Here is a 26,988-nt window from a genome sequence, read left to right on the forward strand (position 1 = left end):
ATGTTCTGACACAGATGAGACAGTCCACACATCCAGTCTCTGTTCTGGAGGAACTGTGTCTCCTTAGATTTCAGGCTACTTAGTTGAACTGCAGCCTTGACTCAGCTCTCAGATTCAACTTTGGTTCAAGAAAAGTTGTGATTTTGCAGTTTGTCTGGCTTTTCCTCACTGCCGGGGAGAGAGCAATGCTCTCTCCAGTTTTTTACATCTATAAAGGAAGTGGAAATTCCTAAAAATTGTTTTGTATCATATTTCCTCCCCCCACCCCTTCAGTTAGTATTGCAAACAATTCCTTTTGTCCTGAAAACATTACTTTAAATGCCTGAATAGAATTGCTTTGTATTAATACGGCAGTTTATTCAACCAAGCTCATATTATTGGGCATTGTAATAGACTTAATGTTTTATTTTCCCAGCATCTTTACCCCAACTCACTTCTTTCTTCCTTTTTTTAATTTATTTTTTTTTGTTTAATTCAACTTTTTTTTTTTTTTTTTTTTGCGGTACGCGGGCCTCTCAGAGTTGTGGCCTCTCCCATTGCGGAGCACAGGCTCCAGACGCGCAGGCTCAGCGGCCATGGCTCACGGGCCCAGCCGCTCCGCGGCATGTGGGATCTTTCCAGACCGGGGCACGAACCCGTGTCCCCTGCATCGGCAGGCGGACTCTCTTCCTTTTTTTTAAACTGTGATTTTCTTCCTTCCTCCCTTCCTTTCTCCCTCCCTCCCTTCCTGCCTCTCTCCCTCCTTCCTTCCTTCCTTTCGGCTGCACCGGGTCTTAGTTGTGGCACACAGGATCTTTTAGTTGAAGCATTCGAACTCTTAGTTGTGGCATGCATGTGGGATCTAGTTCCCCGACCAGGGATTGAACCCGGGCCCCCTGCAATGGGAGTGTGGAGTCTTACCCACCGGACCACCAGGGAAGTCCACAACCCACTTCTTTCTTTAGAGAATTTTTCCTCCCCAATTCCATGTGGCTCTATGGGGCTGTCAATCACAGTAGCCTATCACTCAGGCCTCAGAATGACCCAGGAACTCCCAGTCATAGTAGCCTGGCTACAATGATTGATTCAGAAGTGAGCATGTGAAAGGAGGAACAAAATCTTCAGAAATTTCTGTAACTTAGATGAAAATTTTTATCTACCGGGATCCTAGAGCTGGAGATTCTGGATTGAGGACTCACAGCTGCCATCTTTCCCACCACTTGAAGGAAATCCTATGTGCGGCAGGAGATGAGCAAATAAGACAGAAAGATTGGTGGGGGAAAATGAGTCCTGGCAGGATCAAGTCTCTAATTCCAGGTCATAAAGTTTTCAGAGTTTCTCTGGTTCAGTTCTTTCTTTATGTCTGATCCTCCCCAGTTATTCAAAACTCTTTTTTGTTTAAGTTGGCTTGATTTGGGTTGGTCATTGGTCCTAGAAAGTATCCTCACTAATTTATACTTTAGGTGGCTTTCAGGTCTTGCCATTGTAAAGAACAATGGGAAGAAACTCAGAGTGGACACATTTTCTACATACATGCCTGCTCTCATTTTCCAAATACATTCCCAGAATAGGAGTCAGAGAATATGCAGATCTGAAAGGCTTTTTTTTTTTTTTTTTTTTTTGGCACGCGGGCCCCTCACCGCTGCGGCCTCTCCCGTTGCGGAGCACAGGCTCCGGACGCGCAGGCCCAGCGGCCATGGCTCACGGGCCCAGCCGCTCCGCGGCACGCGGGATCCTCCCGGACCGGGACACGAACCCGTGGCCCCTGCATCGGCAGGCGGACTCCCAACCACTGTGCCACCAGGGAAGCCCTGAAAGGCTTTTGATGTGTATTGTTAAATTGCCCTTTAAGATTGTCCACTTTGTATTTCTTCTATGAGTTTATATGTTCCTATTTCCATACAGTCACAATAATACTTATTATTAATTTTAAAAATTCCCAATTAGATAAATGTATACTTTTGTATTGATACTGCTCCCATTCCTGTGCTCCCAAATATGTCTTTTTTTTTTTTTAAATGAGTGAGTTTTTTGTTTTTTTAAAAAATTTATTTGTTTTTGGCTGTGTTGGGTCTTCGTTTCTGTGCGAGGGCTTTCTCTAGTTGCGGCGAGCGGGGGCCACTCTTCATCGCAGTGCGCGGGCCTCTCACTGTCGCGGCCTCTCGTTGCGGAGCACAGGCTCCAGACGCGCAGGCTCAGTAGTTGTGGCTCACGGGCCCAGTTGCTCCGCGGCATGTGGGATCCTCCCAGACCAGCGCTCGAACCCGTGTCCCCCGCATTGGCAGGCGGACTCCTAATCACTGCACCATCAGCGAAGTCCCCCAAATAAGTCTTAATAGAATAATAAAAAGAGAAAAAAAGATCCAATGGGGATGGGAATTTGGAATAAAGCCAGGAAAAAAGGGAAGGATCTAAAACTTGTTCTTAGAACTTTACTTCTATGTATACTCAGCATGTTTTTTTTCCCCAAACAGGTTTTATAGACTGGCTGAGCCAGTGTGAATGTTTCAGGGACAAATAAATTTGAGGAAGTGAATAGAAGCCCTACCCTGGTATACCACCTCTGCCTGAGGCCCCAAAAGGTGATTGGCTGCGGCATCAGCCATAGCTCCATATATATGCCACAGTGGGTGAGCAGACCTCTGGTTCCTGGTCCTGGGGAATCTGTCCCACCCGCAAAGATGTGGGCTCAACTCCTTTTAGGAATATTGGCCTTATTGCCAGCCATGGCAGAAAGACACCCCCTGTAAGTGGCTGGTGTCAGCGTTGATTTAGGGCAGGCGGCTTCTTCGTCTATCCTTCTCAAATATAACTATGGGGAACAGGAGATAACCTCTGGTTTATTTTAATTTCCTTCTCATCTTTTCCTTTCTTTGGTTTCACTTTTCCTTTACCCAGAGAGAAAAGGTAAGATGGCAGGAAGAAACTTAAAAAAAAATGATATTAAAATATACTAGCCTCCTAGTACCCTGTTCTCTGTAAGAGAACTAATTTCCTCCGTGGTACCCTAGGTCCAGGTTCTCAATGATGGTCTACTGGTGGGAGGTTTAAGGCTGTAAACTGAGTTATTTGTTACTTTTCTGCTTCTCCCTTATAGAAAATAAGGCTCATAAAGACAGGGGCTTGGTCTGTTTAATTCATTGCTATATGCTGAGTACTCAGGAGAGGGATTAATTTTGTATTAAATAAATGTATCATTACTGCCCTGAAATCCTTTTGCTTCTTCAACAGAAACTACCTGGTGACATTACCAGCTCATCTTAAGTTCCCTTCTACTCAGAAGGTTTGTTTGGATCTGAGCCCTGGGTACGATGATGTAAAATTTACTATCAGTCTGGAGACCAAGGGCAAGACCCACACATTGCTAACACATTCTGGATCGAAGACGAAGCTCTTGCATTGCAAGTCCTTTTCAGTAAGTACAGGCTTAGCCCAACTATAGTCCTCAACTTTCCTATTCTCCTCCCTGGGTATTCACTATAATTTCTCTTTAAGTATGTTTTCTGTAATTTTACTCTTGCCATGGCCTTTAAAGCTATCTCTCCTAAACTTCAATTCCTGGACATAACTTCTGATATTATTCTCTGGCAACTTTTTAATGGCTCTACCCTTGCTACCCCTATCTAACTCATTTCTTTCCTTTGATTCTCCCTCTTGGGTTGAGACGGGTTGATTCTGTTCCCCCAGTCTCCTACTCCTTCCCAGAGCTCCCTTGTCTTGGCCAGGTACCACTTCCTTCTGGTGGCACAGAAGAAGTAGCCACGGTCTGGGTGAGAGGAACTGGAAATAAAATCAACTTTGAGGAGAAGAAAAGTGTTCTAATTCAGAGGCAGCAGAATGGCATCTTTATACAAACTGACAAACCTGTCTATAACCCAGGGCAGCAAGGTAAGAGGCACACAGATGGGATGAGACAAAAGCCTGGGAACAGCTGCACCCATCGGTAGAGGGGCTTTGCGGTTGGTGGCAGGCCGGTGGACCAAGGAAGAGAGGGGGGTCTGGAGGGATGAAGGATTATGGGTGTTGAATACATGCAGTACTGCAAACACAAAAGGCTAGTTGGTGGAGTTGCTACTGTGTGTGTGTATCTAAAACAAAAGACAGGGAAGTCCCCCGGCGGTCCAGTGATTAGGACCCGGTGCTTTCACTGCTGTGGGCCTGGGTTTGATCCCTGGTCGGGGAACTAAGATTCTACAAGCCGAGTGGTGCGGCCAAAACCACAAATAAGTCAATAAATAAAATAAAACAAAATACACATTTCTCTTGGAATGGAATTTGGCAGGTGTAACTGGGTGCTTGGTTCTCACAGCAAGCTGCTTGTGTACAAATCAGAAAGCATCATCAAGGGCATTTGGCTGGAGCCCTGTGATTCGTATTTGTTCCTTCTGCCTTAGAAGGGGATTCCATTCTGAGGTTTCAAAGTCAGGAGCCAGGAAGAAAAACCGTTTGGGGTGTGAGCTCTCTGTCAGACTAGGTTTTATTACAAAAGTAAAACCTGATGGGATTTTGCTGACTAAGAAGTATGTGTCAGGAAGCAGAAAGGGTGGAAGAAAGAAAGATTCTGAGAGGGGGAAAAAAATCCCCTTTGCTAATGATGCCTGTTTCCTTCTAGTGCATTTTCGCATCGTCACCCTCACCAGCAACTTTGTTCCAGTGAATGACCAGGTGAGAATTTAGTTGGGAAGAGGGACAGGGAAAGGGAAAGGGGTAGGGCTGACTGAGAGAGAAGAGGGAAGAGAAGAGATTCTTTCCGGGGTGGGGAGGCCCTCTAGGTGCAGAACGCTTGTGGGAACTGAAGTTCTAGACTCCGGGCACACATCCAAATCGTCCCCGCCCTTGTCTGCCTGAAAACATGCAGAGGCATCTAGCTGTCATGTTTTTTTTTTTTTTTTTTGCAGTACACGGGCCTCTCACTGTTGTGGCCTCTCCCGTTGCGGAGCACAGGCTCCGGATGTGCAGGCTCAGCGGCCATGGCTCACAGGCCTAGCCGCTCCGCGGCATGTGGGATCTTCCCGGACTGGGGCACGAACCCGTGTCCCCTGCATCAGCAGGCAGACTCCCAACCACTGCGCCACCAGGGAAGCCCAGCTGCCATGTTTGATAGCTGAGAACATCAATCAGGTTAACATTCCTGAGAGATGGTTTCATTTGCTGCTGTTTTTAAAAGAGTTTCTTGCAAACTTCAAGACTTTCCCTCCAGGAGTGACACCTAGTGGCTTTGCAGTTCAAATACTAAGAAATAATTCAGGAGTGTATTTAACAGAAGGAAGAAATAAGAATATCCACCCCCACCATCTTTTTTTTTTTTTGCTATGAGGCAAGGTAATTTATAGAGCAGACAATTCTTTTAAGGTAAAGTTCTGTTGCCAAAGGTAAAAATGTGGTAACATTTGGTGAATACTTAAATTCTCCTTGAACTACCTGATCGCTAGAATCATTAGCCTTATGATAGGTTTGCTCTCAATTTTTTTTTTTTGTGTCATTTCTAAGTGCTTTTGAAAGACCTCTCAGACACTCCTGGCTGTCTTCTTTTTCCTTCAGTTACAGCCCATGTATTCAAATGAAAATTTAAAAGATAATTTTGGAGAAAGCATTACTTATATTTCCATCTCCATGTTTTCAGAACTGCTGTTTCCTTTCCCAGTGCACAGGGAAGCTATAAGCTTTTTATTAATTGGTAGCCTCCTCCAACCACTTTCTTTCCCGATTTAGAATTCTTTTCAGTTTCTTCTTCGTATCAGCTGTATTCTTTATCAGTTGGGTGTAATATTAAGTACTTACTTCTTAAACAGAGTGTTGATTCCAGAGCTGAAAAGAGGGTATGCAAGGGTTAAAGTGTAGCCACAGCCAGTTATTTTAGACTCTACTGCCCCCTGGAGGTTGATCTCATTAGCTACCCCTCTTACATTATCTTTCCTATGCTCAAATTGAGCCGAATTGCTGAGGGGTGCTCTGATTTCCATAGCTATGCTCTATTTCTGTTGTCAAATTACTCCTTCCTCCTCACACCATTTCTTTAGTCAGCCCCTGCTCCAAGTTCCAACTTGAAATACTGAAAATTTGAAACACTGAATTTGAAACTCCAAATGAAACACTGAAATTAACTAAACGTTTTTTTACTCGGTAACAGAGTGACAAAAATTGTGAGTTTACAAAGCTCAGGATTTTATCCTCAAGCAACTGAAGCATACATGATACTAACTGATTCTATCTAACTTGGTTACTACACCCATTTATTCAGAAACCTCAGGCAGCTTCCACTGCAAATGCTATCTTCCTAGCTGAACACTTGTTTCCTTCCAGAGACTGCTTCTGCCTGACTGGTGTCCAAATCTGCTTCTTGACTCCCTGTGTGAGAAAAGTACTTTGCTCTCTGAGGAACTGGTTTCTTTTGTTTGTTGTGTTTTTTTGTAGAATTTATAACAATCCACAGTAATCTCAGTGATACTTGCCTCCTTATTGTGTAAAGAGCCCGGTTTGTACATGTCCTATTCTTCCCTTAAGGAAGGAGGGCAGAATATTCTCCCCACCCCTTAACTGCCACCCTAAATGTGCCACTTTGGCATGTGGATTATTTTGAGCTGAAGGCAATCAAGGTCCCAGAGAGTCAGGAGAAACATTTACTTCTTTCTTAAATGCCTAAAAGAATGTAGATGGGGGTGGGGGGTGTGTATGGGTGGGATTGGGCCAGAAAGAGAGCTATTACCTGAGATAACTGTTTTTTACTTTCCAGTTTTATTGAGATATAATTGGCATACAGTACTGTATCACAATAAGGTTAGTGAACATCTATCATCTCATATAGCTACAAAATTAAGGAAGTAGAAAAAAATTTTCCTTGCGATGAGAACTCTTAGGATTTAATCTCTTAGCAACTTCTATATATAGCATGCAGCAGTGTGAATTATATTTATCAGGTTATATCCCTAGTACTTATGTTTCCTGTAACTGGAAGTTTGTACCTTTTTTTTTTTTTTTTTTTTTGTGGTACGCGGGCCTCTCACTCTTGTGGCCTCTCCCGTTGCGGAGCACAGGCTCCGGACGCGCAGGCTCAGCGGCCATGGCTCACAGGCCCAGCCGCTCCGCGGCATGTGGGATAGTCCTGGACCGGGACACAAACCCGTGTCCCCTGCATCGGCAGGTGGACTCTCAACCACTGCGCCACCAGGGAAGCCCGGGAGTTTGTACCTTTTGACCATCTTCATCCAATTCCCCATCCCCCCATCCCCTGATCTTCTGATCTTCTTCTTTGCCAGGCCGCATGGCTTGCAGGATCTTAGTTCCCTGACCAAGGATTGAACCTGGGACTTCGGCAGTGAAAGCGCCGAGTCCTAATCATGTACCGCAGGGAATTCCCAAATCTGATCTTTTTCTATGAGTTTGTTTGTTTTTTAAGTATAATTGACCTACAACACTATGTTAGTACCTGTTACATCACATAATGATTTGATATTGCTAAACATTTCAAACTGATCTCCTAAGTCCAGTTGTCATCTGTCACCCTACAAAAATATTACACAGATTTGGACTATACTCCCCACACTGTACATTTCATACCCATGACTCATTTATTTTGCAGCTGGAAATTTGCACCTCTTAATCACCCTCAACTATTTCTTTCCTTTCTGCACCCCACACCCCTCTGACAACCACCAGTTTGTTCTCTGTATCTATGACTCTGTTTCTGTTTTGTTATGCTTGTTCATTTGTTTTGTTTTTTAGATTTTACATATATGTGAAATCATACAGTATTTGTCTTTCTCTGTCTGGCTTATTTCACTTAGCATAATGCCCTCTAGGTCCATCCATGTTGTTGCAAATGGCAAGATTTCATTTTTTTTATGGCTGAGTAATATTCCATTATATATATATATATATATATTACATCTTCTTTTTAAAATTTTTTTGTTGCATTGGGTCTTCATTGCTGCGTGGGCTTTCTCTAGTTGTGGCGAATGGGCTACTCTTCGTTGCACTGCATGGGCTTCTCATTGCGGTGGCTTCTCTTGTTATGGAGCACGGGCTCTAGGCATGCAGGCTTCAGTAGTTGCAGTGCGTGGACTCAGTAGTTGTGGCACATGGGCTTAGTTGCTCTGTGGCATGTTGGATCTTCCCGGACCAGGGCTTGAATCCGTGTCCCCTGCATTGGCAGGTGGATTCTTAACTACTGCGCCACCAGGGAAGTCCTGCCCTTTTTTTTTTTTATTGGGTTGCTTTTTTTGATGTTGAGTTGTATGATATCTTTGTATATTTTGGATATTATTCCTTTATCAGATATATCATTTGTAAATATCTTCTCCCATTCAGTAGGCAGCCTTTTCATTTTGTTGATAGTTTCTTTCACTGTGAAAAAGCTCTTTAGTTTGATGTAGTGCCATTAAACATTTTTTGCTTTTTCTTCCCTTACCTGAGGAGACATATCCAAAAAATAATTACTAAGACCAGTGTCAAAGAGTTTACTGCCTATGTTTTCTTCTAAAATTTTTATGGTTTCAGGTTTAACATTTAAGTCTTTAATCCATTTTGAATTTATTTTTGTGTATGGTGTGAGAGAGTAGACCACTTTGATTCTTTTGCATGTAGCTGTCCAGCTTTCCCAGTGCCATTTATATTGAAGAGGATGTCTTTTCCCCATTATATATTCTTACCTCCTTTGTTGTAGATTAATTGCCCATATATGTGTGGGCTCATTTCTGGGCTCTCTATTCTATTCCATTGATCTATGTATCTGGTTTTGTGCCAGTACCATACCATTTTGATTACTATAGGTTTGTAGTATAGTTTGAAATCAGGGAGCATGATGACTGCAGCTTTGTTCTTCTTTCTCAAGATTGTTTTGGCTATTTGGCATCTATCGTGTTTCCATACAAAGTTTAGAATTATTTATTCTAGTTCTGTGAAAAATGCCATTGGTATTTTGATAGGGATTGCATTGAGTCTGTAGATTGCCTTGGGTAGTATGGTCATTTTAACAATATTAATTCTTCCAATCCATGAACATGTTATATCTTTCCATTGTTTGTATCATCTTCAATTTCTTTCATCAGTGTCTTATAGTTTTCTGAGTACTGGTCTTTTACTTCCTCAGATTTACTCCTAGGTATTTTACTCTTTTTAATGTGATTGTAATTGGGATCATTTTCTTAATTTCTCTTTCTGATAGTGTATAGAAATGAAACAGATTTCTGTATATTAATTTTGTATCTGTAACCTCACCAAATTTATTGGTGAGTTTTAGTTATTTTTTTGGTGGTATCTTTAGGATTTTCTATGTATAGTATCAGGCTGTCTATAAACAATGACAGTTTTACTTCTTTGGGAATCAGTGTCTTGCTCCTGATCTTAGAGGAAGTGCTTTCAGCTTTTCACTGTTGAGTATGATGTTAGCTGTGGGCTTGTCATATATGGCCTTTATTATGTTGAGGTATGTTCCCTCTATACCCACTTTGTTGAGAGTTTTTTTTTTTTAATTATAAATGGATGTTTAATCTTGTCAAAAGCTTTTTATGTATCTGTTGAGATGGTCACATGATTTTTATTCTTCAATTTGTTTGGTGTTTCACATTGATTGATTTGTGGGTATTGAACCACCCTTGCATCCTTAGGATAAATTCCACTTGATCATGTTGTATGATCCTTTTAATGTACTGTTGGATCTGGTTTGCTAACATTTTATTGAAGATTTTTGCATCCATGTTCATCAATGATATTGGCCTTTAATTTTCTTTTTTTGTGATATCTTTGTCTGGTTTTGGTATCAGGGTGATGCTGACCTCATAGAATAAGTTGTAAAGCATTCCTTCCTCTGCAATTTTTTGGAATAGTTTGAGAACTCTTCTCTAAATGTTTGATAGAAGTCATCTATGAAGCCATCTGGTCCTGGACTTCTGTGTGTTGGGAGTTTTTAAAAAGTTACTGATTCAATTTTATTAATGATAATTGGTCTGTTCATATTTTCTATTTCTTCCAGTTTAGTCTTGGGAGATTGTACATTTCTAGAAATTTGTCCATTTCTTCTAGGTTGTCCATTTTATTGAGGGGTGATTATTCATGGTAATCTCTTACAAACCTTCGTATTTCTGAGGTGTTGATTGTCACTTCTCCTTTTTCATTTTTGGTTTTATTAATTTGGGCCCTCTCTTTTTTTTCTTGATGAGTCTGGCTAAAGGCTTATCAATTTGTTTATCTTTTTTGAGGAATCACCTCTTAGTTTCATTGATCTTTTCTTTTTTTTTTTTTTTTGCCTCTATTTCATTTATTTCTGCTCTGATCTTTATAATTTCCTTCCACTAACTTTGGGTTCTGTTTGTTCTTCTTTTCTAGTTCCTTTAGATATAAGGTTAGGTTGTGGGGTTTTTTTGAGATTTTTCTTATTTCCTGAGGTAGGCTTGTATTACTATAAACTTCCCTCTTAGAATTGCTTTTGCTGCATCCCATAGATTTTGTATCATTGTGTTTTTGTTTTTGTTGTCTCCAAGTATTTTATTTTTTGATTTTTTTCAGTGATCCATTGGTTGTCTAATAACATGTTGGTTAGCCTCCATGGGTTTATGTTTTTTGCTGTTTTTATCTTGTAGTTGATTTTTAGTCTCATAGTGTCATGGTTGAAAAAGATACTTGATATGATTTCAGTTTTCTTAAATTTATTGAGATTCTTTTTGTGGCCTATCATGTGTCTATCATGCTATAGTGTTCAATGTACACTTGAAAAGAATGTGCATTTGGCTGCTTTTGGATAGAATGTTCTATATTATATTATATATAGAAATATATCTCTCTATATGTTCATATATATATGAACATATACATGTTCATTTGGTCTAATAAGTCATTTAAAGCCACTGTTTCCCTACTGAGTTTCTTTCCGGATGACCTGTCCATTGACGTGCATGGGGTGTTAAAGTCCCCCACTATTATTGTGTTACTGTCAATTCCTCCCTTTATGTCTGTTAATATTTGCTTTATTTATTTAGATCCCTGCATCTTTTAAAAGTGTATCTTAAATAATCATCATATTATTATAACACCTTAGAAAATTAACAATAATTATTTAATATCATTTAATGTTCAGCTCTAATTTTTCCAAATAACTGAGTTTTTTTTCCAAACTATGATCTGATCAAATTCATGCATTACATTTGATTGTTACATTTCAAAAATTTCTCTTAATCTAAACAAATCCCCCTTATTTTCTTATTAGATTGATTTTTTTTTTTTTTTTTTTTGAGAGAGAGGGTGAGAGAGCGATCAGGCTAGATGACTTATAGAATGTCCGCATTCTGGAATATGATATTGACTTTTGAGGAAGCCTAGTTGTCTTATGGAATATTTGATATTCTTGATTTGCCTGATTATTTCCTTACTGTGTAATATAACTTGTTCCTTTATCTTCTGGAAGTAGCTCTGAAGTCTTAATTAGGTTTAAGCTAAACTTTCGGTAAAAAATATTTGGTGAAAGAAAAATAGGTCATGCTGTGAACCTCAAATACATCACTGGAGGCACATAATGTCAGGTTGTCCCATTATTAGTGATGGTGAGTTTGATTACTTAGTTAAGGTGATGGCAGCCTAATTTCTCCAATGATAAGGTGTGTCCTTTTTTGAAATTAGCGAGTAATTTTGGGGTGACACTTTGACAACTAGCACAAAGACTCATTCTCCAATTGAACTTAGTGGTTTTAATATCCATTTGCTTGAGGAAATGGTACATGATCCTTTGATGGAGCTCTTTTAAACTTTTTTTTTTTTTTTTTTTTTTAAGAAATTATTTTGCAATGCTTGAAAGGTTCCTGCCCACTGGCATTCAGAAAGTGGAGGAGGAGGCCAGGAGAATGTCAGCTACCAAGAAGAGGTTTAAACATGGTGGAGCCTCCAGATACTAATATTTTCTCTTAGGGCATGTTGTGGAGGAGCTCAGTCACAGAGCACTGACGGATGCTGAGGGTCTGAAGTTCCATTTCTTCAAATTTTTTGGAGACTGGCAATCCCTTTAGGAAAGCTCTTCTCTCTCCTCCGCCAGCCAATAAGCCTTTGCCCCACTGTTACTCTTGCCAGGGCACAAAAGAGACATTTAGAAAGGAAGGAGTGGGCAACAGAGAAAGAGAGAGGCCTTCGTGAACTTTTTGCTTTCAGCAAGCCTATCCTTAGTGATGGTTCTTCTTTAACCCATATTATCTGGTTTTCCTTTTCAGTACTCCGTTGTGGAACTGCAAGTAAGTAGAAGTTTCTTTTTCTTTTCTGTCAGTTGTGGAGAAGGTGGTTGGTGCTAAAGCTTGAAGTCAGCAACGACTCTGGGATCTTGGCCCAGAGCCTGAGACTCTGCACCAGCACAAAGTATCTGCAATCCCGCCTAAGCTGTGCCTGTTCTCTTGCCTCTGCCCACCCTGCCCCTCTCAGTGTTAAACCTCTGTAAATAAGGACACCAACCCCTATAGTGATGAACCTTCCTTCTCTGATGCCTGTACCTTCTCTGCACTGTATCAGTCCAACGAGGGTTTGTTCTGTACTCTTAGTCTTTGGGTTGGCTATTATCACAGACACTCAACCATTGAGCATGACGAGAATACCTGTGAGAAGTATTAAGAAGGCGAAATTCCTCACAGCTTCCCCTCCATGTTTCTGTCAAATTACCTATCATTCAGGTATCTTACAATCAGTCCCCTCAGCATTGCCCCTCTTAAGGGACCAAGAATAATCACTCTTTGTAAAGGGCATCCTAAAGCCCACTTTCTGAAACATGATAACATTTTAAAGGACTCAGTCTGATTGTTTGAATCCACAAGGGCCCTTTTCTTCCTGGACACAGACCATGGGGGTCACGAGCAATGGGTGGGATTCTTTAGGTTCTTTTTGCTTCTTTACCTGCTTTCTGCAGTGCAGGGTGGGAATCAAAGAGGCAGGCACGTCATGGGATTTCTTTTTAATGGACACAGGATCCAAACGACAATAGGATTGCACAGTGGCTGAACGTGGTGCCCAAGGAAGGCATTGCAGACCTGTCCTTCCAACTGGCACCAGAGGCGACGCTGGGCACCTACAGTGTGGCTGTGGCAGAGGGCAAGACCTTTGGCACCTTCAGTGTGGAAGAATATGGTAGGTGGGAGAATTAGTAGGTCAAAGTGTTGGACATAATCTTGTGTCAAAATCAGCAAAGGTCAAGTAAAATCTATTAGGAACTAGGTCCAAGATGGTGGAAGATTTGACTTCCAGTGGACCTTGAGCCTCATTATACGCCCATTGTAACACATTAGCATAAGCTAAGTGGCACACCCACCAGAGCCATGACAGTTCCCAGGCTGACCATCAAAGATCAAAAAGTGGACAGTGGACCAATTACTGGAAATCTCTGCCCCGTCCCCAAAATAGTTGGAATAATCCTCCCACTTATTAGCCTTTGAAATTACCCAGCCCATAAAAACTAACTGCCCCATATTCTTGGGCTTCTCGCCTTCTGAAATGGCCCACACTCTATCTGTGGAGTGTGTTTCTCTCTAAATAAATCCACTTCTTACCTAAAAACAAACAAAAAAAAAAACCCAGAGGGATTATTTGTTCCTTTTAGTGCTAAACCGGATGGTAACTTCAGGAGCTTTTTACCTTAATAATGCCCTGTTAATTTAATTAGCTAATTAATTATCACTGCTTTATACCCCTCTACTTTAAACTACCTCTTTTTGACCACTACCTGTATGGTAAAACCTTCTTCCTCTTCGTTTTCCATCTCTCTCCAGTGCTGCCCAAGTTTCAGTTGGAAGTGGTGGAACCCAAACAGTTATCAATGGTAGACAATTCTTTCTTGGTGAAAATTTGCTGTAGGTAAGAATAAAGCTCTGGATCCAGTGAGGAGTAAAGCTATATTGAGAGATGTTGTGAGGGAGTGTTATGGAAAGAGGGATTGTGGAGGCAGCAGCTAAACCTTGGGATGCTTTATGTAGTCCAGAGTCAAGAGTTCTGCAAGAACACGTGTTCTAATTGTGCTTCTGTCCTTACTTTCCACTGCTCTCTCAGCCAGCATTATTGACTTAGTGTCTCCTTTGTACAGAGCACAATATTGAATCCCATGGGGAAATAGGAGTAAGGAAAAAGAAAGACACTGTTGTTGTCCTTTGGATGGTATTTATTGTGAAATGGCAATACTCTAAGGCTTTGAGCAAAGCAGGGATGTGAATGGGAGCTGGAGAAGGCTAGGACTGTCAGAGTACTTCCAGAGGTGGGAATGTGAGAGAGAAGGAAAAGTGGTGTTTGGAGGAGGAGGGTTGGATCGTAAGTAGAATTGCCCAACTCTGACTCTCATGCTTTTCTGGGTCAGGTACACCTATGGAAAGCCCGTGCCTGGGATAGTGCGTGTATCAGTGTGTCAAAAGGCATATACTTACTGGCCTCCAGGGCCAGAAGGGGAATTCCCATCTGACAGATGCAAGAATATCTCTGGAAAGGTGAGTAAATGGGATGTAGAAAAGGAACCTTAGTTTCTATGTCCTAAAGAGTAAGTAAGCACCAATATAGAAAAGTGGTTAAAAACAAACAAACAAACAAAAACCCAAAGTAGAAAGCATTTCACATGGTTATTATCCCAGTTCCAAAGAACAAGGCAGTCTTTTTTATCCCCACAAAAGATAAAGCCTTTTAGAATCTGCCTTGGAATCAAGAAATGAACCTAAACCCTTGGGAGATAAAATTTTCCTGTTCTGAAGTGGGTTCTTTTCTCCTCATATCTTGGAACTTCCAAGTTGCTTTATAATTATATATGTGTGGGTATATACTTCATGTTATGGGATGGGGTTTCTATCTTAAAATTGGAGAAATGAAAGTATAGAGATGAGAACTTATTTTCTTCTACAGGACATCATGAAATGGAAGTAAAGATTAGGTTATTCATCCTCTCTCTCCCTCTCTCTCTCTCTGATTGTGTCATTAGACTGACAAAGCAGGATGCCTCTCAGCTTCTGTGGCCATGTCTACCTTCGACTTCACTAGTCGTTCTTACAGATGGGACATCGGTATCGTGGCTACTATGGTGGAAGAAGGGACAGGTAAGTGAGATGCTCCTTGGTTCATTAAGAAAAGAGAAAGGAAAAGAGGTGTCCCAGAGCCAGACCTACTCAGAGGAGTCAAGACCCACCCTCATCGCTGTTTGGAAGGGACTCTGTTCCTAGTTCACAGTCAAAGGGAAATGCCAGATTCCCTCTGCCATCCACTCTCTGTTTCTCCAAAAGTTTGGGGAGGAGGAGTTGGTTTGGATCTTTGGCCAGAAATATATTCAGCTTCCTACTTCCAGTGGCACCATCCTTTCAGGGATTTTGTGTTAAACATGAAGGTGAGGATATCAGGTTTTTAGATCATCATACATCTGGTTTCCCTCTGCAGGTGTGGAGGCCAATACCACTCGGCATATCTACGTTTCTTCACAAAGGGGCTCAATGACCTTTGAAGACACCAATTATTATTATTACCCTAATTTCCCCTTCAGTGGAAAGGTATGTTAAAACTTGTCTCTGCACAGACAAAAAAATGCTTAACCATCCACTGTCACCTCCTTCCTGTACACATATGATAATAGCTAACTTAGCATTGTTCGAAGTACTTGATGTGTATTCACTTGTTTAATCTTTACAACAATCCTGAGTTAGGCACTGTTATTGGCCCCACTTTACAAATAAGGAGGCTGAGGCACAGAGAGGTTAAATGATTTTCTCAAGGTCATAAGCTCGTGTTAACTATGATCAAAGCCAGGCAGCCTGCCTCAGAGTATGTGCTTAACTCCTTGCACTGTGTGTCCTTAATCTCGTATGACACGTGCCTTGAATATTAATGTGACTTCAGTGCCCTTCCTCATGCCAGGGCTTCACATTCTCATGTTTAAATCTTTGAATTTTAGAGCTGCAGGTTATCTGGAGAGATCATCTAGTCTGAGCTTCTGCATCTAGGCAAGGTTAATATCAAGCTTCCTGTGACAGAGAGCCATTTATAGCTCCTGAAGCATTGTTTTTAGAGATTTAAACATTGGTAGTGTTTTCTTGCTGATTGCTAGCAATCTACCCCTCTCTCCAGCTCAGCTTTCTTCACTTCCCAAACAACTGCTGAACACAAGAATGTTGTACATATTTAGACCCATTTATTCCTTAGTCATCTTTTCTCTAGACCAAGAGTAGATCCAGACTTTCTTAAAGCCTAAGGATTATACAATTTAGGAGTGGAAGGGGTCTCTCTGTAGGAAAATGAAAGCAAAAAAAAATGTACAGAGGCTTGGCAGGGTTGTATGCAAATGAAGGGCCCTGACGCTTCATAACCCATGTGGCAAATCTACTTCTGCTCCAGGCCAAGCTACTTCTGTGTGTTTTTCAATTCCTCATAGATCCTACTTTCCAACCCCTGAATCACATTTACCTTTCTCTGGACTCTTTCCTGAAATGTATTCTTACAGTTTCAAACTTACACTAAACCTGACTCTAATGCCCTAATGACCTTCACCCCTCAGATAAGAGTTAGGGGCCATGATGACTCCCCCCTCAAGCGTCATACAGTGTTTCTGATGATTCGTGGTGAAAAAGGAACGATGAAGCAGACCCTAACGACTGACGACGAAGGTCTTGCTGCCTTCGAGCTGGACACGGCTAATTGGGACGGGAAAGGCATTTCTCTGGAGGTAAGCACTGGGAGGTCCAGCTTTCCAGGAAGGAAGGCCTCCCCGAAGGAAAACGTCAAAATTTTCCTTTTCCCCCCACTACACCACCACCCACCACCCCTGGGGAATTCCATCTCCCCAATTCACCGGTCCTGCCCTTCAGCTGACAAAAAGTTTTTCTTAGATCCCATTTTTAATACCAATCAAATAAATGACCTTCAGATAAAAATTGCTATTTCTACTAATTCATTTTATAACTTAACTCCATCTCTATCTGATCCTTTATTTGAAATCAGATTAGGGAGGAAAAAGTGGTTCAGAGTCATCTTCTTCCTCCTATTCCCCCTTTTCCCTCTTTCTGTTACTCATTAAAATAACAAAGAAGAGAATTCTAGGTTTTGCATAACTTATAGGGAAGGTTCCTTGTATCAGTTATCAGTTACCACACATTACTGCTTAGCAGACAACTACAGAGCTTTAGTGTACACAGCAGGAAGTGTTTATTGCTCCTGTAGCTGGGTAGACAGAAGGGCAGCTCTGCCGATCTTGGTGGACTTCCTTGTCTGTGGGTCAGCTGACTGTAGGCTGGCGCTCCACACGCCTCACAATCCACTGAGCTAGCCCAGGTATATTCCCATGGCAGTGAAGCGATGCAAGAGCGAAAGCAGACGTTCAAGGGCTTTTCTAAGCCTCTACTTATCTTGCGTATGCTAACACCCATTCCCAAGAACAAGTCACATGGTAGGTCCACAGTTAGACTAAAAGGGCACACTTGGTAAAGTGGACTTCCCTGGTGGTGCAGCGGTTCAGACTCTGCGCTCCCAATGCAGGGAACCTGGGTTCGATCCCTGGTCGTGGAACTAGATCCCACATGCTTGCTTCAACTAAGAGTTCGAACGCAGCAACTAAGGAGCCCGCCGGCCGCAACTAAGGAGAACGTGTGCTTCAACTAAAGGATCCGGCAAGCCGCAACTAAGGAGCCTGCTTGCCCCAGCTAAGACCTGGTGCAACCAAATAAAATAAATAAAATTAAGAAAAAAAAAAAACTATAAAAAAGGATGTTGCTATGGGGAGGGATGAAGAATTGAAGCCTTTAATGCAATCATCCAGCTACACTGCTCAAGCAAATACATATTATTTCTGCTGTGGCTAATTTATGTATTTCTGTACTCTAGGCATCATTCAATCACTCTACTTAGAAATGATTATTATCCTCTATACCTAGTTTTCTTACTTCTGAGATATATCCTTTAATTTCTTAGTCACAGTTATCTCTTCCCTGCTTCAGTCTGTGAAGGTATATCATCCAACTTCCTACTTCCTGACAACTATAATTCAGCCCTTATTTTACTCCCCTTTGTACCAACATGCTGCTGCATATAACCACTGTTATGGACTCCTCAAATATTCTTGGTTGAACCTCTAGTGAAATATCTACATGCCACTCTTAGGCAGTACAGATTTGAGAATCATAACAAGTCCATGGGGTCAATACAGTTGGGGTACATGAATTGTAAGGCCTTTTTTTTCTCTCTCTCTCTTTCTCAGGGCATGTTCCAATTGGAAGAAACGGCATATGATTCAGAAGAAATGCCTCTTTACTACAACAATGCCTACCTGTACCTGAACCCCTTCTACAGCACAGCTCGCAGCTTCCTTGCCCTCCACCGGCCAAATGGCATCTTGGAATGTGGCCGGCCCCAGGAAGTGCTGGTGGAGTATTACATCGATCCAGCTGATGCAGAACCTGACCAGGAAGTCATCTTCTCCTACTATGTGAGACTGGGAAATGGGGATGGGTGCGAGTGTGTTGGGAAGGAAAGGGAATAAAGACAGTGAGCTAGACGGGGTGAACAGACAGTCTGGATAGAGATATAATGCAAGCCACGTAGATAATTTCTAAATTTTTAGAAGCCACATCAAAAAAATTAAAAGAACAGAGGAAACTAACTTTTAAAATATATTTTGTCTAACCTAGTATATCCAACATATGATCATTTCCACATGAAGTCAACATAAAAAATTATTAATAGATATTTTACATTCTGTGTTTCAGCTGCATTGCAAATCTTTGAAACTCAAAGTATGTATTTTATACTTAAAGGAGTTTGGACTAGTTACATTTCATGGGCTCCAGTAGTCACATGTGGCCAGTGGCCACTGTGTTTATATAGGTATAAAAGATGGGGGGAAATGGGGAATAAAGAGATTTTGAACAGGAGTCCAGGGAAATTGTGTGGGGAAATAAAACTAGGAATAAATGAGACAATGTTGCTGACCAGGGCTGAAAGGGAGCCCGGTGGATGGGTAAGAGGGAGGTTGAGGAGGGGATGGCAACTCAGAATAAATTTCATTCTGTGTTTCATTGGTCAGTATTTTTAAATAGATGACATAGGGTTAAAAATTAACATTGAGGGCTTCCCTGGTGGCGCAGTGGTTGAGAGTCCGCCTGCCGATGCAGGGGACGCGGGTTCGTGCCCCGGTCCTGGAAGATCCCACATGCCATGGAGCGGCTGGGCCCGTGAGCCATGGCCGCTGAGCCTGCGTGTCCGGAGCCTGTGCTCCATAACAGGGGAGGCCACAACAATGTGAGGCCCGCGTACTGCAAAAAAAAAAAAAATTAACATTGATAGCAGCTCTGCTGGGGAAATAAAGTCACAACTTGTAGACTGAAAGAAATATAAAGGCAAGCAGTTTTACTGGTCATCTTGATGATCGTGAGGAACTTAGACTCATGTGAACCTTGGGTTTGATGGGCCAGAGTCTCTTTATTCCCTTATCATCTCCTTAAAGTCTCTGAGAGAATTTCTCCCCCTGAATCATTCCAGTATCTTCATCAAGTTAAAACAATCATCCTAAATAACAGAATGAGGAGAAGTAGGTGGGAAATAATAAGGCAGAGTGATAATACATGTACTGTCTTCGGGACAGAAGTGTGGCGAGGCCTATAGGAGAAAAGTGGAGTTGGGGCTGCTCAGTGTGGAAGATAGTCTGAGAAACTGGCCAGAGAGCCCTTGACTGGAGCCTGAGATGCCTGCCTGCTTAGAAAGCATCTCAGTGAATTCAGTTTCAAGGGAGAGTGAAGAGGAGGGGAGAGTTAAAAAGAGATTTCTCCTCCAGAGAGTCAAATGTCAGAAGGACTCAAGACAACTTCAAGGTATACTCATTTCCACTGAATTTTTAAAAAAAAATTTTTATTGATGTATAGTTGATTTACAGTGTTGTGTTAGCTTCAGGTGTACAGCAACATGATTCAGTTATTTATATATATATATAATTTGTATATATATAAATTCTTTTTCAGATTCTTTTCCCTTATAGGTTATTACAAAATATTTATAGTTCTCTGTGCTATGCAATATGTCCTTGTTGGTTATTTATTTTATATACAGTAGTGTGTATATGTCAGTCCCAAACTCCTAATTTATCCCCAACCCCTTTACCCTCCACCGAATTTTCAGTTGAGTGATAAGTTTTAAAAGGTTGTAAGAAACAGAAACAGACTCACAGACATAGAGATCAGACTTGTGGTTGCCAAGGGGAGGGGGGAGGGAGAGGGATGGACTGGGAGTTTGGGGTTGGTAGATGCAAACTATTACGTTTAGAATGGATAAACAACAAGGTCCTACTGTAGAGCACAGGGAACTATGCGATGAACCATAATGGAAAAGAATATAAAAAAAGAATGTCTGTATGTGTACAACTGAGTCACTTTGCTGCACAGCAGAGATTGGCACGACATAGTAAATCGACTACACTTAAATAAAAATTTTGTTTTAAATAAAAGGTTGTAAGGATGGATTTTAGTAGACTTTATGTTACAAGGATTATAAAAGAATAAAGCTTAGAGATCTTCAAGAAATGGTGTCAGCTATCTATTCTCTCTGGCTCCGTGGCAGTGGTGGCCTTTGTCTCCTCCCACCCACCCCGTGGTTGTCACAGACCTCCAACTGGAGGAAGAGTCATCAGGGCTCTTGGTACCATCCAACATTTGACAAGCTGAATGATGCTCCATGAAGTACTGACCTGGGCTCCAGAACTACGAAAGGAGCCTCTCCTTATGGAGAGATGCAGGGATTGGGCCAAGGCTAAACTCCTCTAACTTCTATGTTGTTGATGACTTCTTTTTCTCTTCCTTAGTTAATAGGGAAAGGGAATTTGGAGATGGAGGGGCAGAAACGCTTGAAGTCTGAGAGGAGAGGTGAGTGTTCATGCATCTCTTGGAATACTTGAACTTTAAATTTCCAAGAAATAGTTCTTATACTAGAAGCAAGAGTAAGAGCAATGAGAGCAGACCATAACAGTAACCACAGAAGAATAGGACAGTGTGAAGCAACCTGCACCATGAGACCTGCAGCTGGCTCAGGAAGAAATGCAAACACAGGGTTGGATGTCATTGGTAGGTGAGTGTGTACTCCCATTCCTGAATATCCCCTCTTCCCTTTCAGGACTGAAAAGCTCCTTCTCTCTCTCATTGACCTTCAACTCCAGACTAGCCCCTGATCCTTCCCTGGTGATGTATGCCATTTTTCCCGGTGGAGGTGTTATAGCAGACAAAATTCAGTTTTCAGTGGAGATGTGCTTTGACAATCAGGTAAAATGGCGTTGAAGAGGGTGAAGGAAATGTCTGGACATAGAGAGAGAGCCTGTGTATGCTGGGGTTGGAGATAAGGCAGGGGTGGGGAAAGAAGGAGTTAATATTGAAGCTGGATATCATGTTCTCTATCTTTCGCATGGCCTGTTGAACTCTCTCGCTCTCCCGCTTCTTTTAAAAGGTCATGCTGGGAAGTCACGTGTTCTGTATAGCTATTCCACAAATTCTCTTTCTTTCTACTTTCTGTCTTTGAAACTTTCTACATTATTCTACCGTGCTGCTTAGTTTTTCCAACTGTATTACAAGACACTGTTTCTAAAGGGCAATACTTTACAAAGAAAAATCAGTATAAAAATGAGGGAGTGAGCTGGGCACCATACTTAGGGCATATGGGTGATGACTGTTTCTCCTCTTCTCCAGGCTGACCTGATCCCCACATTATCCTTTTCTCTTCCCCAGGTTTCCCTTGGCTTCTCACCTTCCCAGCAGCTTCCAGGAGCAGATGTGGACCTGCAGCTGAAGGCAGCTCCCCAGTCCCTGTGTGCGGTCCGGGCCGTGGATGAGAGTGTCTTGCTGCTTAGACCAGAGAGTGAGCTGAGCAACAGCTCTGTGAGTGGTCTGCTGACATGGTGGCAAGAGGGAGTCAACAGAGAAGACAGACTGACAGCATCAGAATTAAGAGATGGATTCCAGGCAGTGGGAAAGAGAGTCTCAGGGAAATATTGCATCTCCACAAGGTGGTAGCAAAGCTGGTGTGGAAATGAATGTAGAAATGATGATATGGGGACTTCCCTGGCAGTCCAATGGTTAGGACTCTGTGCTTTCACTGCTGTGGGCCCAGGTTCAATCCCTGGTCAGGGAACTAAGATCCCGCAAGCCATGCGGCACGGCCAAAGGAAAAAAAAAAAAGAGAAAGAAATGATGATACGAGAAGGACACAATTAATACGGTCACAGTGATCAGTATGAGGAAAGATGAAATAGGAGATAAGGGTGACAGATTATGAAAAAAGATGAACTAGTGGAAGGGGTTATGATGGAAGAAATTCTGCAATAACAAAGAGAAATAATACAAGAGCAGTAAACTGTGCCACCAGAATGAGAATCTGAGAGAAGTTTCTCAACTGATTTCACTATGTCAATATTTTATTTTCTTAAGAAAAAAAAATTTATTTCCTTTTCTGTCTTTTCTCAGGTCTATCATATGTTCCCATTCTGGTATGGTCACTACCCCTATCAGGTGGCTGAACGTGACTGTCCAGGGTTTGACTCACGGGAGTTTTCCCAGCCCCGCATTGATGCAGTGCCCGAGGAGCGTTGGGGCAGGCGTGCTTATCTATGGAGGCCTTGGTTCCCTCAAAGCATAGCTCTTTTCAATTTTTTCCAGGTAAATATTCTTACCCATTTTGTTCTCATAGAAACAACTGTGGTGGGAGGGGGAAAGGAAAGCCCACATCTAATAAAGCAGGCAGAGTCATATGGGCACTGGCAGGGGCAAAATCTTGAAAGAAACTCCTGATGGGTAAGGCAGCCTCACTTGGTCCTCATGCTTGTAGAAGTCACCTACTGTCTGAGACTATACACTAGTCCTCTCTCTGGGGTCTCCAGACATTGACTTCCATGGGATCAGCCAAGAAGGAAAATGAAGAGAGGTAGACCAGAAGTCTCTCTTATGAAAGATACTGCGCCTATTTTATCCACAGAAGTTTGGGATGTTTTAGCCCACATCTGACCAGGAGGTCTCCGAGGTCAGGAAGTGGGTCTTGTTCACCTTTGTATTCTCTATAATGCCTCTTCCTTCATAATGCTCAATATATTTTTGTTGAATTGATTGAGCTGATATGGTCTCTGCCCTTAGAAAATTCAGTCCAAATCAAATAATAAGGATACATTTACTAACGTTTGGAAGAAGTATTAAACATATTGAACGATGAAATAAGTGGAATACTACAATTCAGCCCAAAACAGAATGAAATCTTGCTATTTGCAACAACCTGGATGGACCTTGAGGGCATTATGCTAAGTGAAATAAGTCAGACAGAGAAAGACAAATATCGTATGATCTCACTTACATGGAATCTAACAACAACAACAGCAACGAGAGAAGCTCATAGATACAGAGAATAGATTGGTAGTTGCTAGAGGTGGGAGGTGGAGGGGGTAAAATGGGTGAAGGTAGTCAAAAGGTACAAACTTCCAGTTATAAAATGCATAAGTCTTGGGAATGTAATGTACAGCGTAGTGACTATAGTTAGTGATACTGTATAGCATATTTGAAAGTTGCTAGAGAATAGATCTTAAAAGTCCTCATCACAAGAAAAAAATTTTTTGTAATTATATATGGTAATGGACGTTAACTAGACTTGTGGTGATCATTTTGCAAAAACGTATGGATATGTGTGTATATACATATGCATAATACATCTGTCTCTCTCTATATATATATAAACACAATGAAATAAGTTTAATTGAAAAGCTTTCACACTAGCTGGAATAGAAGTGAACCAATCTTGGTGGCTGAGTATTGGTCTCACAATTAATAGGCAAAGAAGTTGTTAGTTTAACCCTTTGAGGGTGAAATTTCAAGGCGGTAGCCCTTGTAGTAAGGGAGAGGACCCCCTTAACTCTTCATTCTCTGGTCCCTTTGGTGCCTATCAGGACGTGGGCCTGAAAATACTGTCCAATGCCGAAATCAAGGATCCAGATTGCAGTTACCGAACTTCAGAATACAGCGCTTTAGGGACAGGTAAGCTGCCTCTGTGGCTTGCAGATTCACTGAGATATTTAGCATCATGGAACTCTGAAAACTCCCTCTTTGCCTCCTATTCTTGCACTGAGCCAGTAGCCAGAATGATAATGGATTGTGGGTTATAGATGAAGGCAGTTCCCCTAGGATCTCACTCTCTCTCTGTCTCTGGGGAGGACTTTTGAAGCCTGAAGCCCTTATCTACTCATTCCCTGGCCAGACGTCCATGTCTGTCATTTCCCGATAGCCTCACGACCAGTCAGTTCCTCAGTGGTCCTTCCTCCTCATCTCTCTCTCTCTTTTTTTTAAACTAATTAATTTATTTATCTTTTTATTTTTGGCTGCGTTGGGTCTTCATTGCTGCTCATGGGCTTTCTCTGTTTGTGGCGAGCGGGGGCTACTCTTCGTTGAGGTGGCTTCTCTTGTTGCGGAGCATGGGCTCTAGGCGTGCGGGCTTCATTAGTTGTGGCACGATGGCTCAGTAGTCGTGGCTCTCAGGGTCTAGAGCGCAGGCTCACTAGCTGTCCTCATCTCAGACTGGAGGTTCTCTGCTTCCCTCTGAATTTCTTGCTGGTTTTCTCTCCACCTCAGTTTATCACATGACATAAGTCTTCTGCTTTTTCCCTTGTTCTTGGTCTCCTTAGGACTCTTTACATCTTCCGAGAGATTACCAGTTCAGCCAGAGGATTCTCAGGTTCGCCATTACTTCCCGGAGACTTGGCTCTGGGATCTGTTTCCTGTTGGGTAAGTGGTGCCTAAAAGTGATGCCTGTATGTATAACAAAATTATACACACAGTGTAGATTCAGCAGAGAAGTGACTCAGATAATTTCTAATGAACCTAAGTCTCAAGCCAAGAAGGTTTAATGGGGATAAGAGAACGTGTTTCTTTCCCTGGATTCTTAAACAGTTATATACAATCACTCAAAACAAATTCACACGTCTTCACATTTGCACAGTGCAGACAGTGCATTCTCACTGCAGGGCCACACAAACGGAAAGGCACATCTTGATATTAGTTTGGTTCTTGCCCACTGCTTACCACCTCATTTTGACAAACCCTAAGAAGGCATATTCTCACCGATTCAGAGGGGACTGAGCTCTCTTACAGGTATGTTTGCACACAGATGCCCACCCACACATGCTCCCCTCCTCACATCCTCAGACACCCCCCCTTCTCCCATACTTGTACATCCTCACTCGAAGAGTCACACTCTGAGATTCACGTGGGCCGCCATTGCGGTTGCCTTTTTGCTTTTCCCCCCACGCACAACAGCAACGAAATATTCACTTCTGCAGACAAATTTGTAGCTTAATTCCCAAATGCCTTTCTCCTGCTGTCTGCTTCACCTGGGTTCTTGTATTCTTACAGTAACTCAGGGAAGGAGTCTATCCGCGTCACAGTTCCTGATACCATCACCACATGGAAGGCCATGACTTTTTGCACTTCCCAGTCCAGAGGCTTTGGTCTTTCACCCACTGTTGGACTGACTGCCTTCAAGCCATTCTTTGTTGATCTGACTCTCCCTTACTCGGTAGTTCGTGGAGAATCCTTTCGTCTGACTGCCACCATCTTCAATTATCTGAAGGAGTGCATCTGGGTAAGAGCTAGGGATGCAAGAAGCAGGTGTCAGTCCCTAAACTGGAAGTGTACCAATTTTCCCTGAGAAAGAAATGAGATGTCGGTGTCTCTGCGCCCATATTTTCCTAAACCTCTGTGTATTGTCTCCTTTACTCCGACCCTTTATCACTGTATCACTCAAATATCCCCTTCAGGTTCAGACTAACCTGGCTAAATCAGAGGAGTACCAGGTGGAACCGGAGACAGACTCTCAGGCCTCCAGCTGTCTCTGTACTGATGAATCAAAATCCTATCACTGGAATGTCACAGCTGTCAAACTGGGTAAGAGAAGGAAGTGGCAGATGGGCAAGGAAAGCACAGAGACTGAGAACTCTACCCTTTCCTCTACAGTATTTGCTTTGTTTTCTCTTTCCTCTTCTTTGTATTTGCCTCTATTTTTCTCCCTCCTAAGTCTATGTTATAAAAAAATAAGCGAATATTCTTTGGTAGATGACCAAAACATTATCCACACTGGACTATTTTGAGAGTGAAAGAGGGAGATTTTAATATTTACGCCAGGACAAGAGATATGTTACTAGTCAAATACTTACTATGGGCCAGGCACTGTCCTAAGTGTTTTACATGAATTAACTCATTTAATCATCACAGTAATCCTATGAGATGTCATTTGCTCTTGGATTAAGTCCTTGCAACTCAAAGTACAGTCTTTGGGTGTATTAGTTATCTACTGCTGCTTAACAAATTACCCTAAAATTTAACAGCGTAAAAGAACAAACATTTATTATCACACAGTTTCTGTGGGTCAGTAATTTGTGCAGTTTAGCTGGGTGCCTCTTGCCCAAGGTCTCTCATGAAGTTCAGCCAGGGCTGTGTTCTCTTTTTTTTTTTGCGGTACGCGGGCCTCTCACTGTTGCGGCCTCTCCCGTTGCGGAGCACAGGCTCCGGACGCGCAGGCTCAGCGGCCATGGCTCACTGGCCCAGCCGCTCCGCGGTATGTGGGATCTTCCCGGACCGGAGCACGAACCCGTGTCCCCTGCATCGGCAGGCAGACTCCCAACCACTGCGCCACCAGGGAAGCCCCAGGGCTGTGTTCTCATCCAAAGACTTGCCCAGGAGAGAACCCACGTCCAAGCTCATTCCAAAGCCTTTGATCTTCATGGACTGTTAGACTGAAGGCTGCAGTTCTTGGCCTCAGGTGTTGGCTAGTGGCCTCCTTCAGTTTCCCATCACATGAAGCTCCCCACTGGGCTGCCTCATGACATGACAGCTGGCTTCCTCCAGAGTTCGTGGCTTGAGAGGAAGAGTGCACCTGAGACAGAAGCTGCAGTCTTTTTTATAACCTAAGCTCAGCCGTGACATCTCATTGCTTCTGCCTTATCCTCTCCATTAGAAGCGAATCACTAAATCCAGCCCACAGGCAAGGAGAGGGGATTGCACAACAGTGTAAATATCAGGAGGCAGGGAT

At 42.3% G+C, this 26,988-nt stretch overlaps 1 protein-coding gene across 1 annotated transcript in view; it reads left to right on the forward strand.

The window, feature by feature from the left end:
• The window catches only part of A2ML1 (alpha-2-macroglobulin like 1), a 56,991-nt gene that overhangs the window by 11,731 nt on the left and 18,272 nt on the right, over window positions 1–26,988 (forward strand). Inside the window, exons 3-21 of the mRNA XM_024733143.1 lie at window positions 3,211–3,394; window positions 3,705–3,867; window positions 4,592–4,644; window positions 12,171–12,191; window positions 12,912–13,071; window positions 13,710–13,794; window positions 14,288–14,414; window positions 14,897–15,011; window positions 15,346–15,455; window positions 16,457–16,624; window positions 18,152–18,379; window positions 20,744–20,804; window positions 21,052–21,197; window positions 21,657–21,806; window positions 22,392–22,583; window positions 23,855–23,942; window positions 24,587–24,686; window positions 25,314–25,542; window positions 25,718–25,844. Of these exons, the coding sequence (XP_024588911.1) occupies window positions 3,211–3,394; window positions 3,705–3,867; window positions 4,592–4,644; window positions 12,171–12,191; window positions 12,912–13,071; window positions 13,710–13,794; window positions 14,288–14,414; window positions 14,897–15,011; window positions 15,346–15,455; window positions 16,457–16,624; window positions 18,152–18,379; window positions 20,744–20,804; window positions 21,052–21,197; window positions 21,657–21,806; window positions 22,392–22,583; window positions 23,855–23,942; window positions 24,587–24,686; window positions 25,314–25,542; window positions 25,718–25,844 (2,507 nt within the window). The remainder of the gene's footprint in view (window positions 1–3,210; window positions 3,395–3,704; window positions 3,868–4,591; window positions 4,645–12,170; window positions 12,192–12,911; window positions 13,072–13,709; window positions 13,795–14,287; window positions 14,415–14,896; window positions 15,012–15,345; window positions 15,456–16,456; window positions 16,625–18,151; window positions 18,380–20,743; window positions 20,805–21,051; window positions 21,198–21,656; window positions 21,807–22,391; window positions 22,584–23,854; window positions 23,943–24,586; window positions 24,687–25,313; window positions 25,543–25,717; window positions 25,845–26,988) is intronic.

The sequence above is a fragment of the Neophocaena asiaeorientalis genome, unplaced genomic scaffold, assembly GCF_003031525.2.
Source record: "Neophocaena asiaeorientalis asiaeorientalis breed wild unplaced genomic scaffold, Neophocaena_asiaeorientalis_V1.1 scaffold150, whole genome shotgun sequence".
NCBI lineage: Eukaryota > Metazoa > Chordata > Mammalia > Artiodactyla > Phocoenidae > Neophocaena > Neophocaena asiaeorientalis.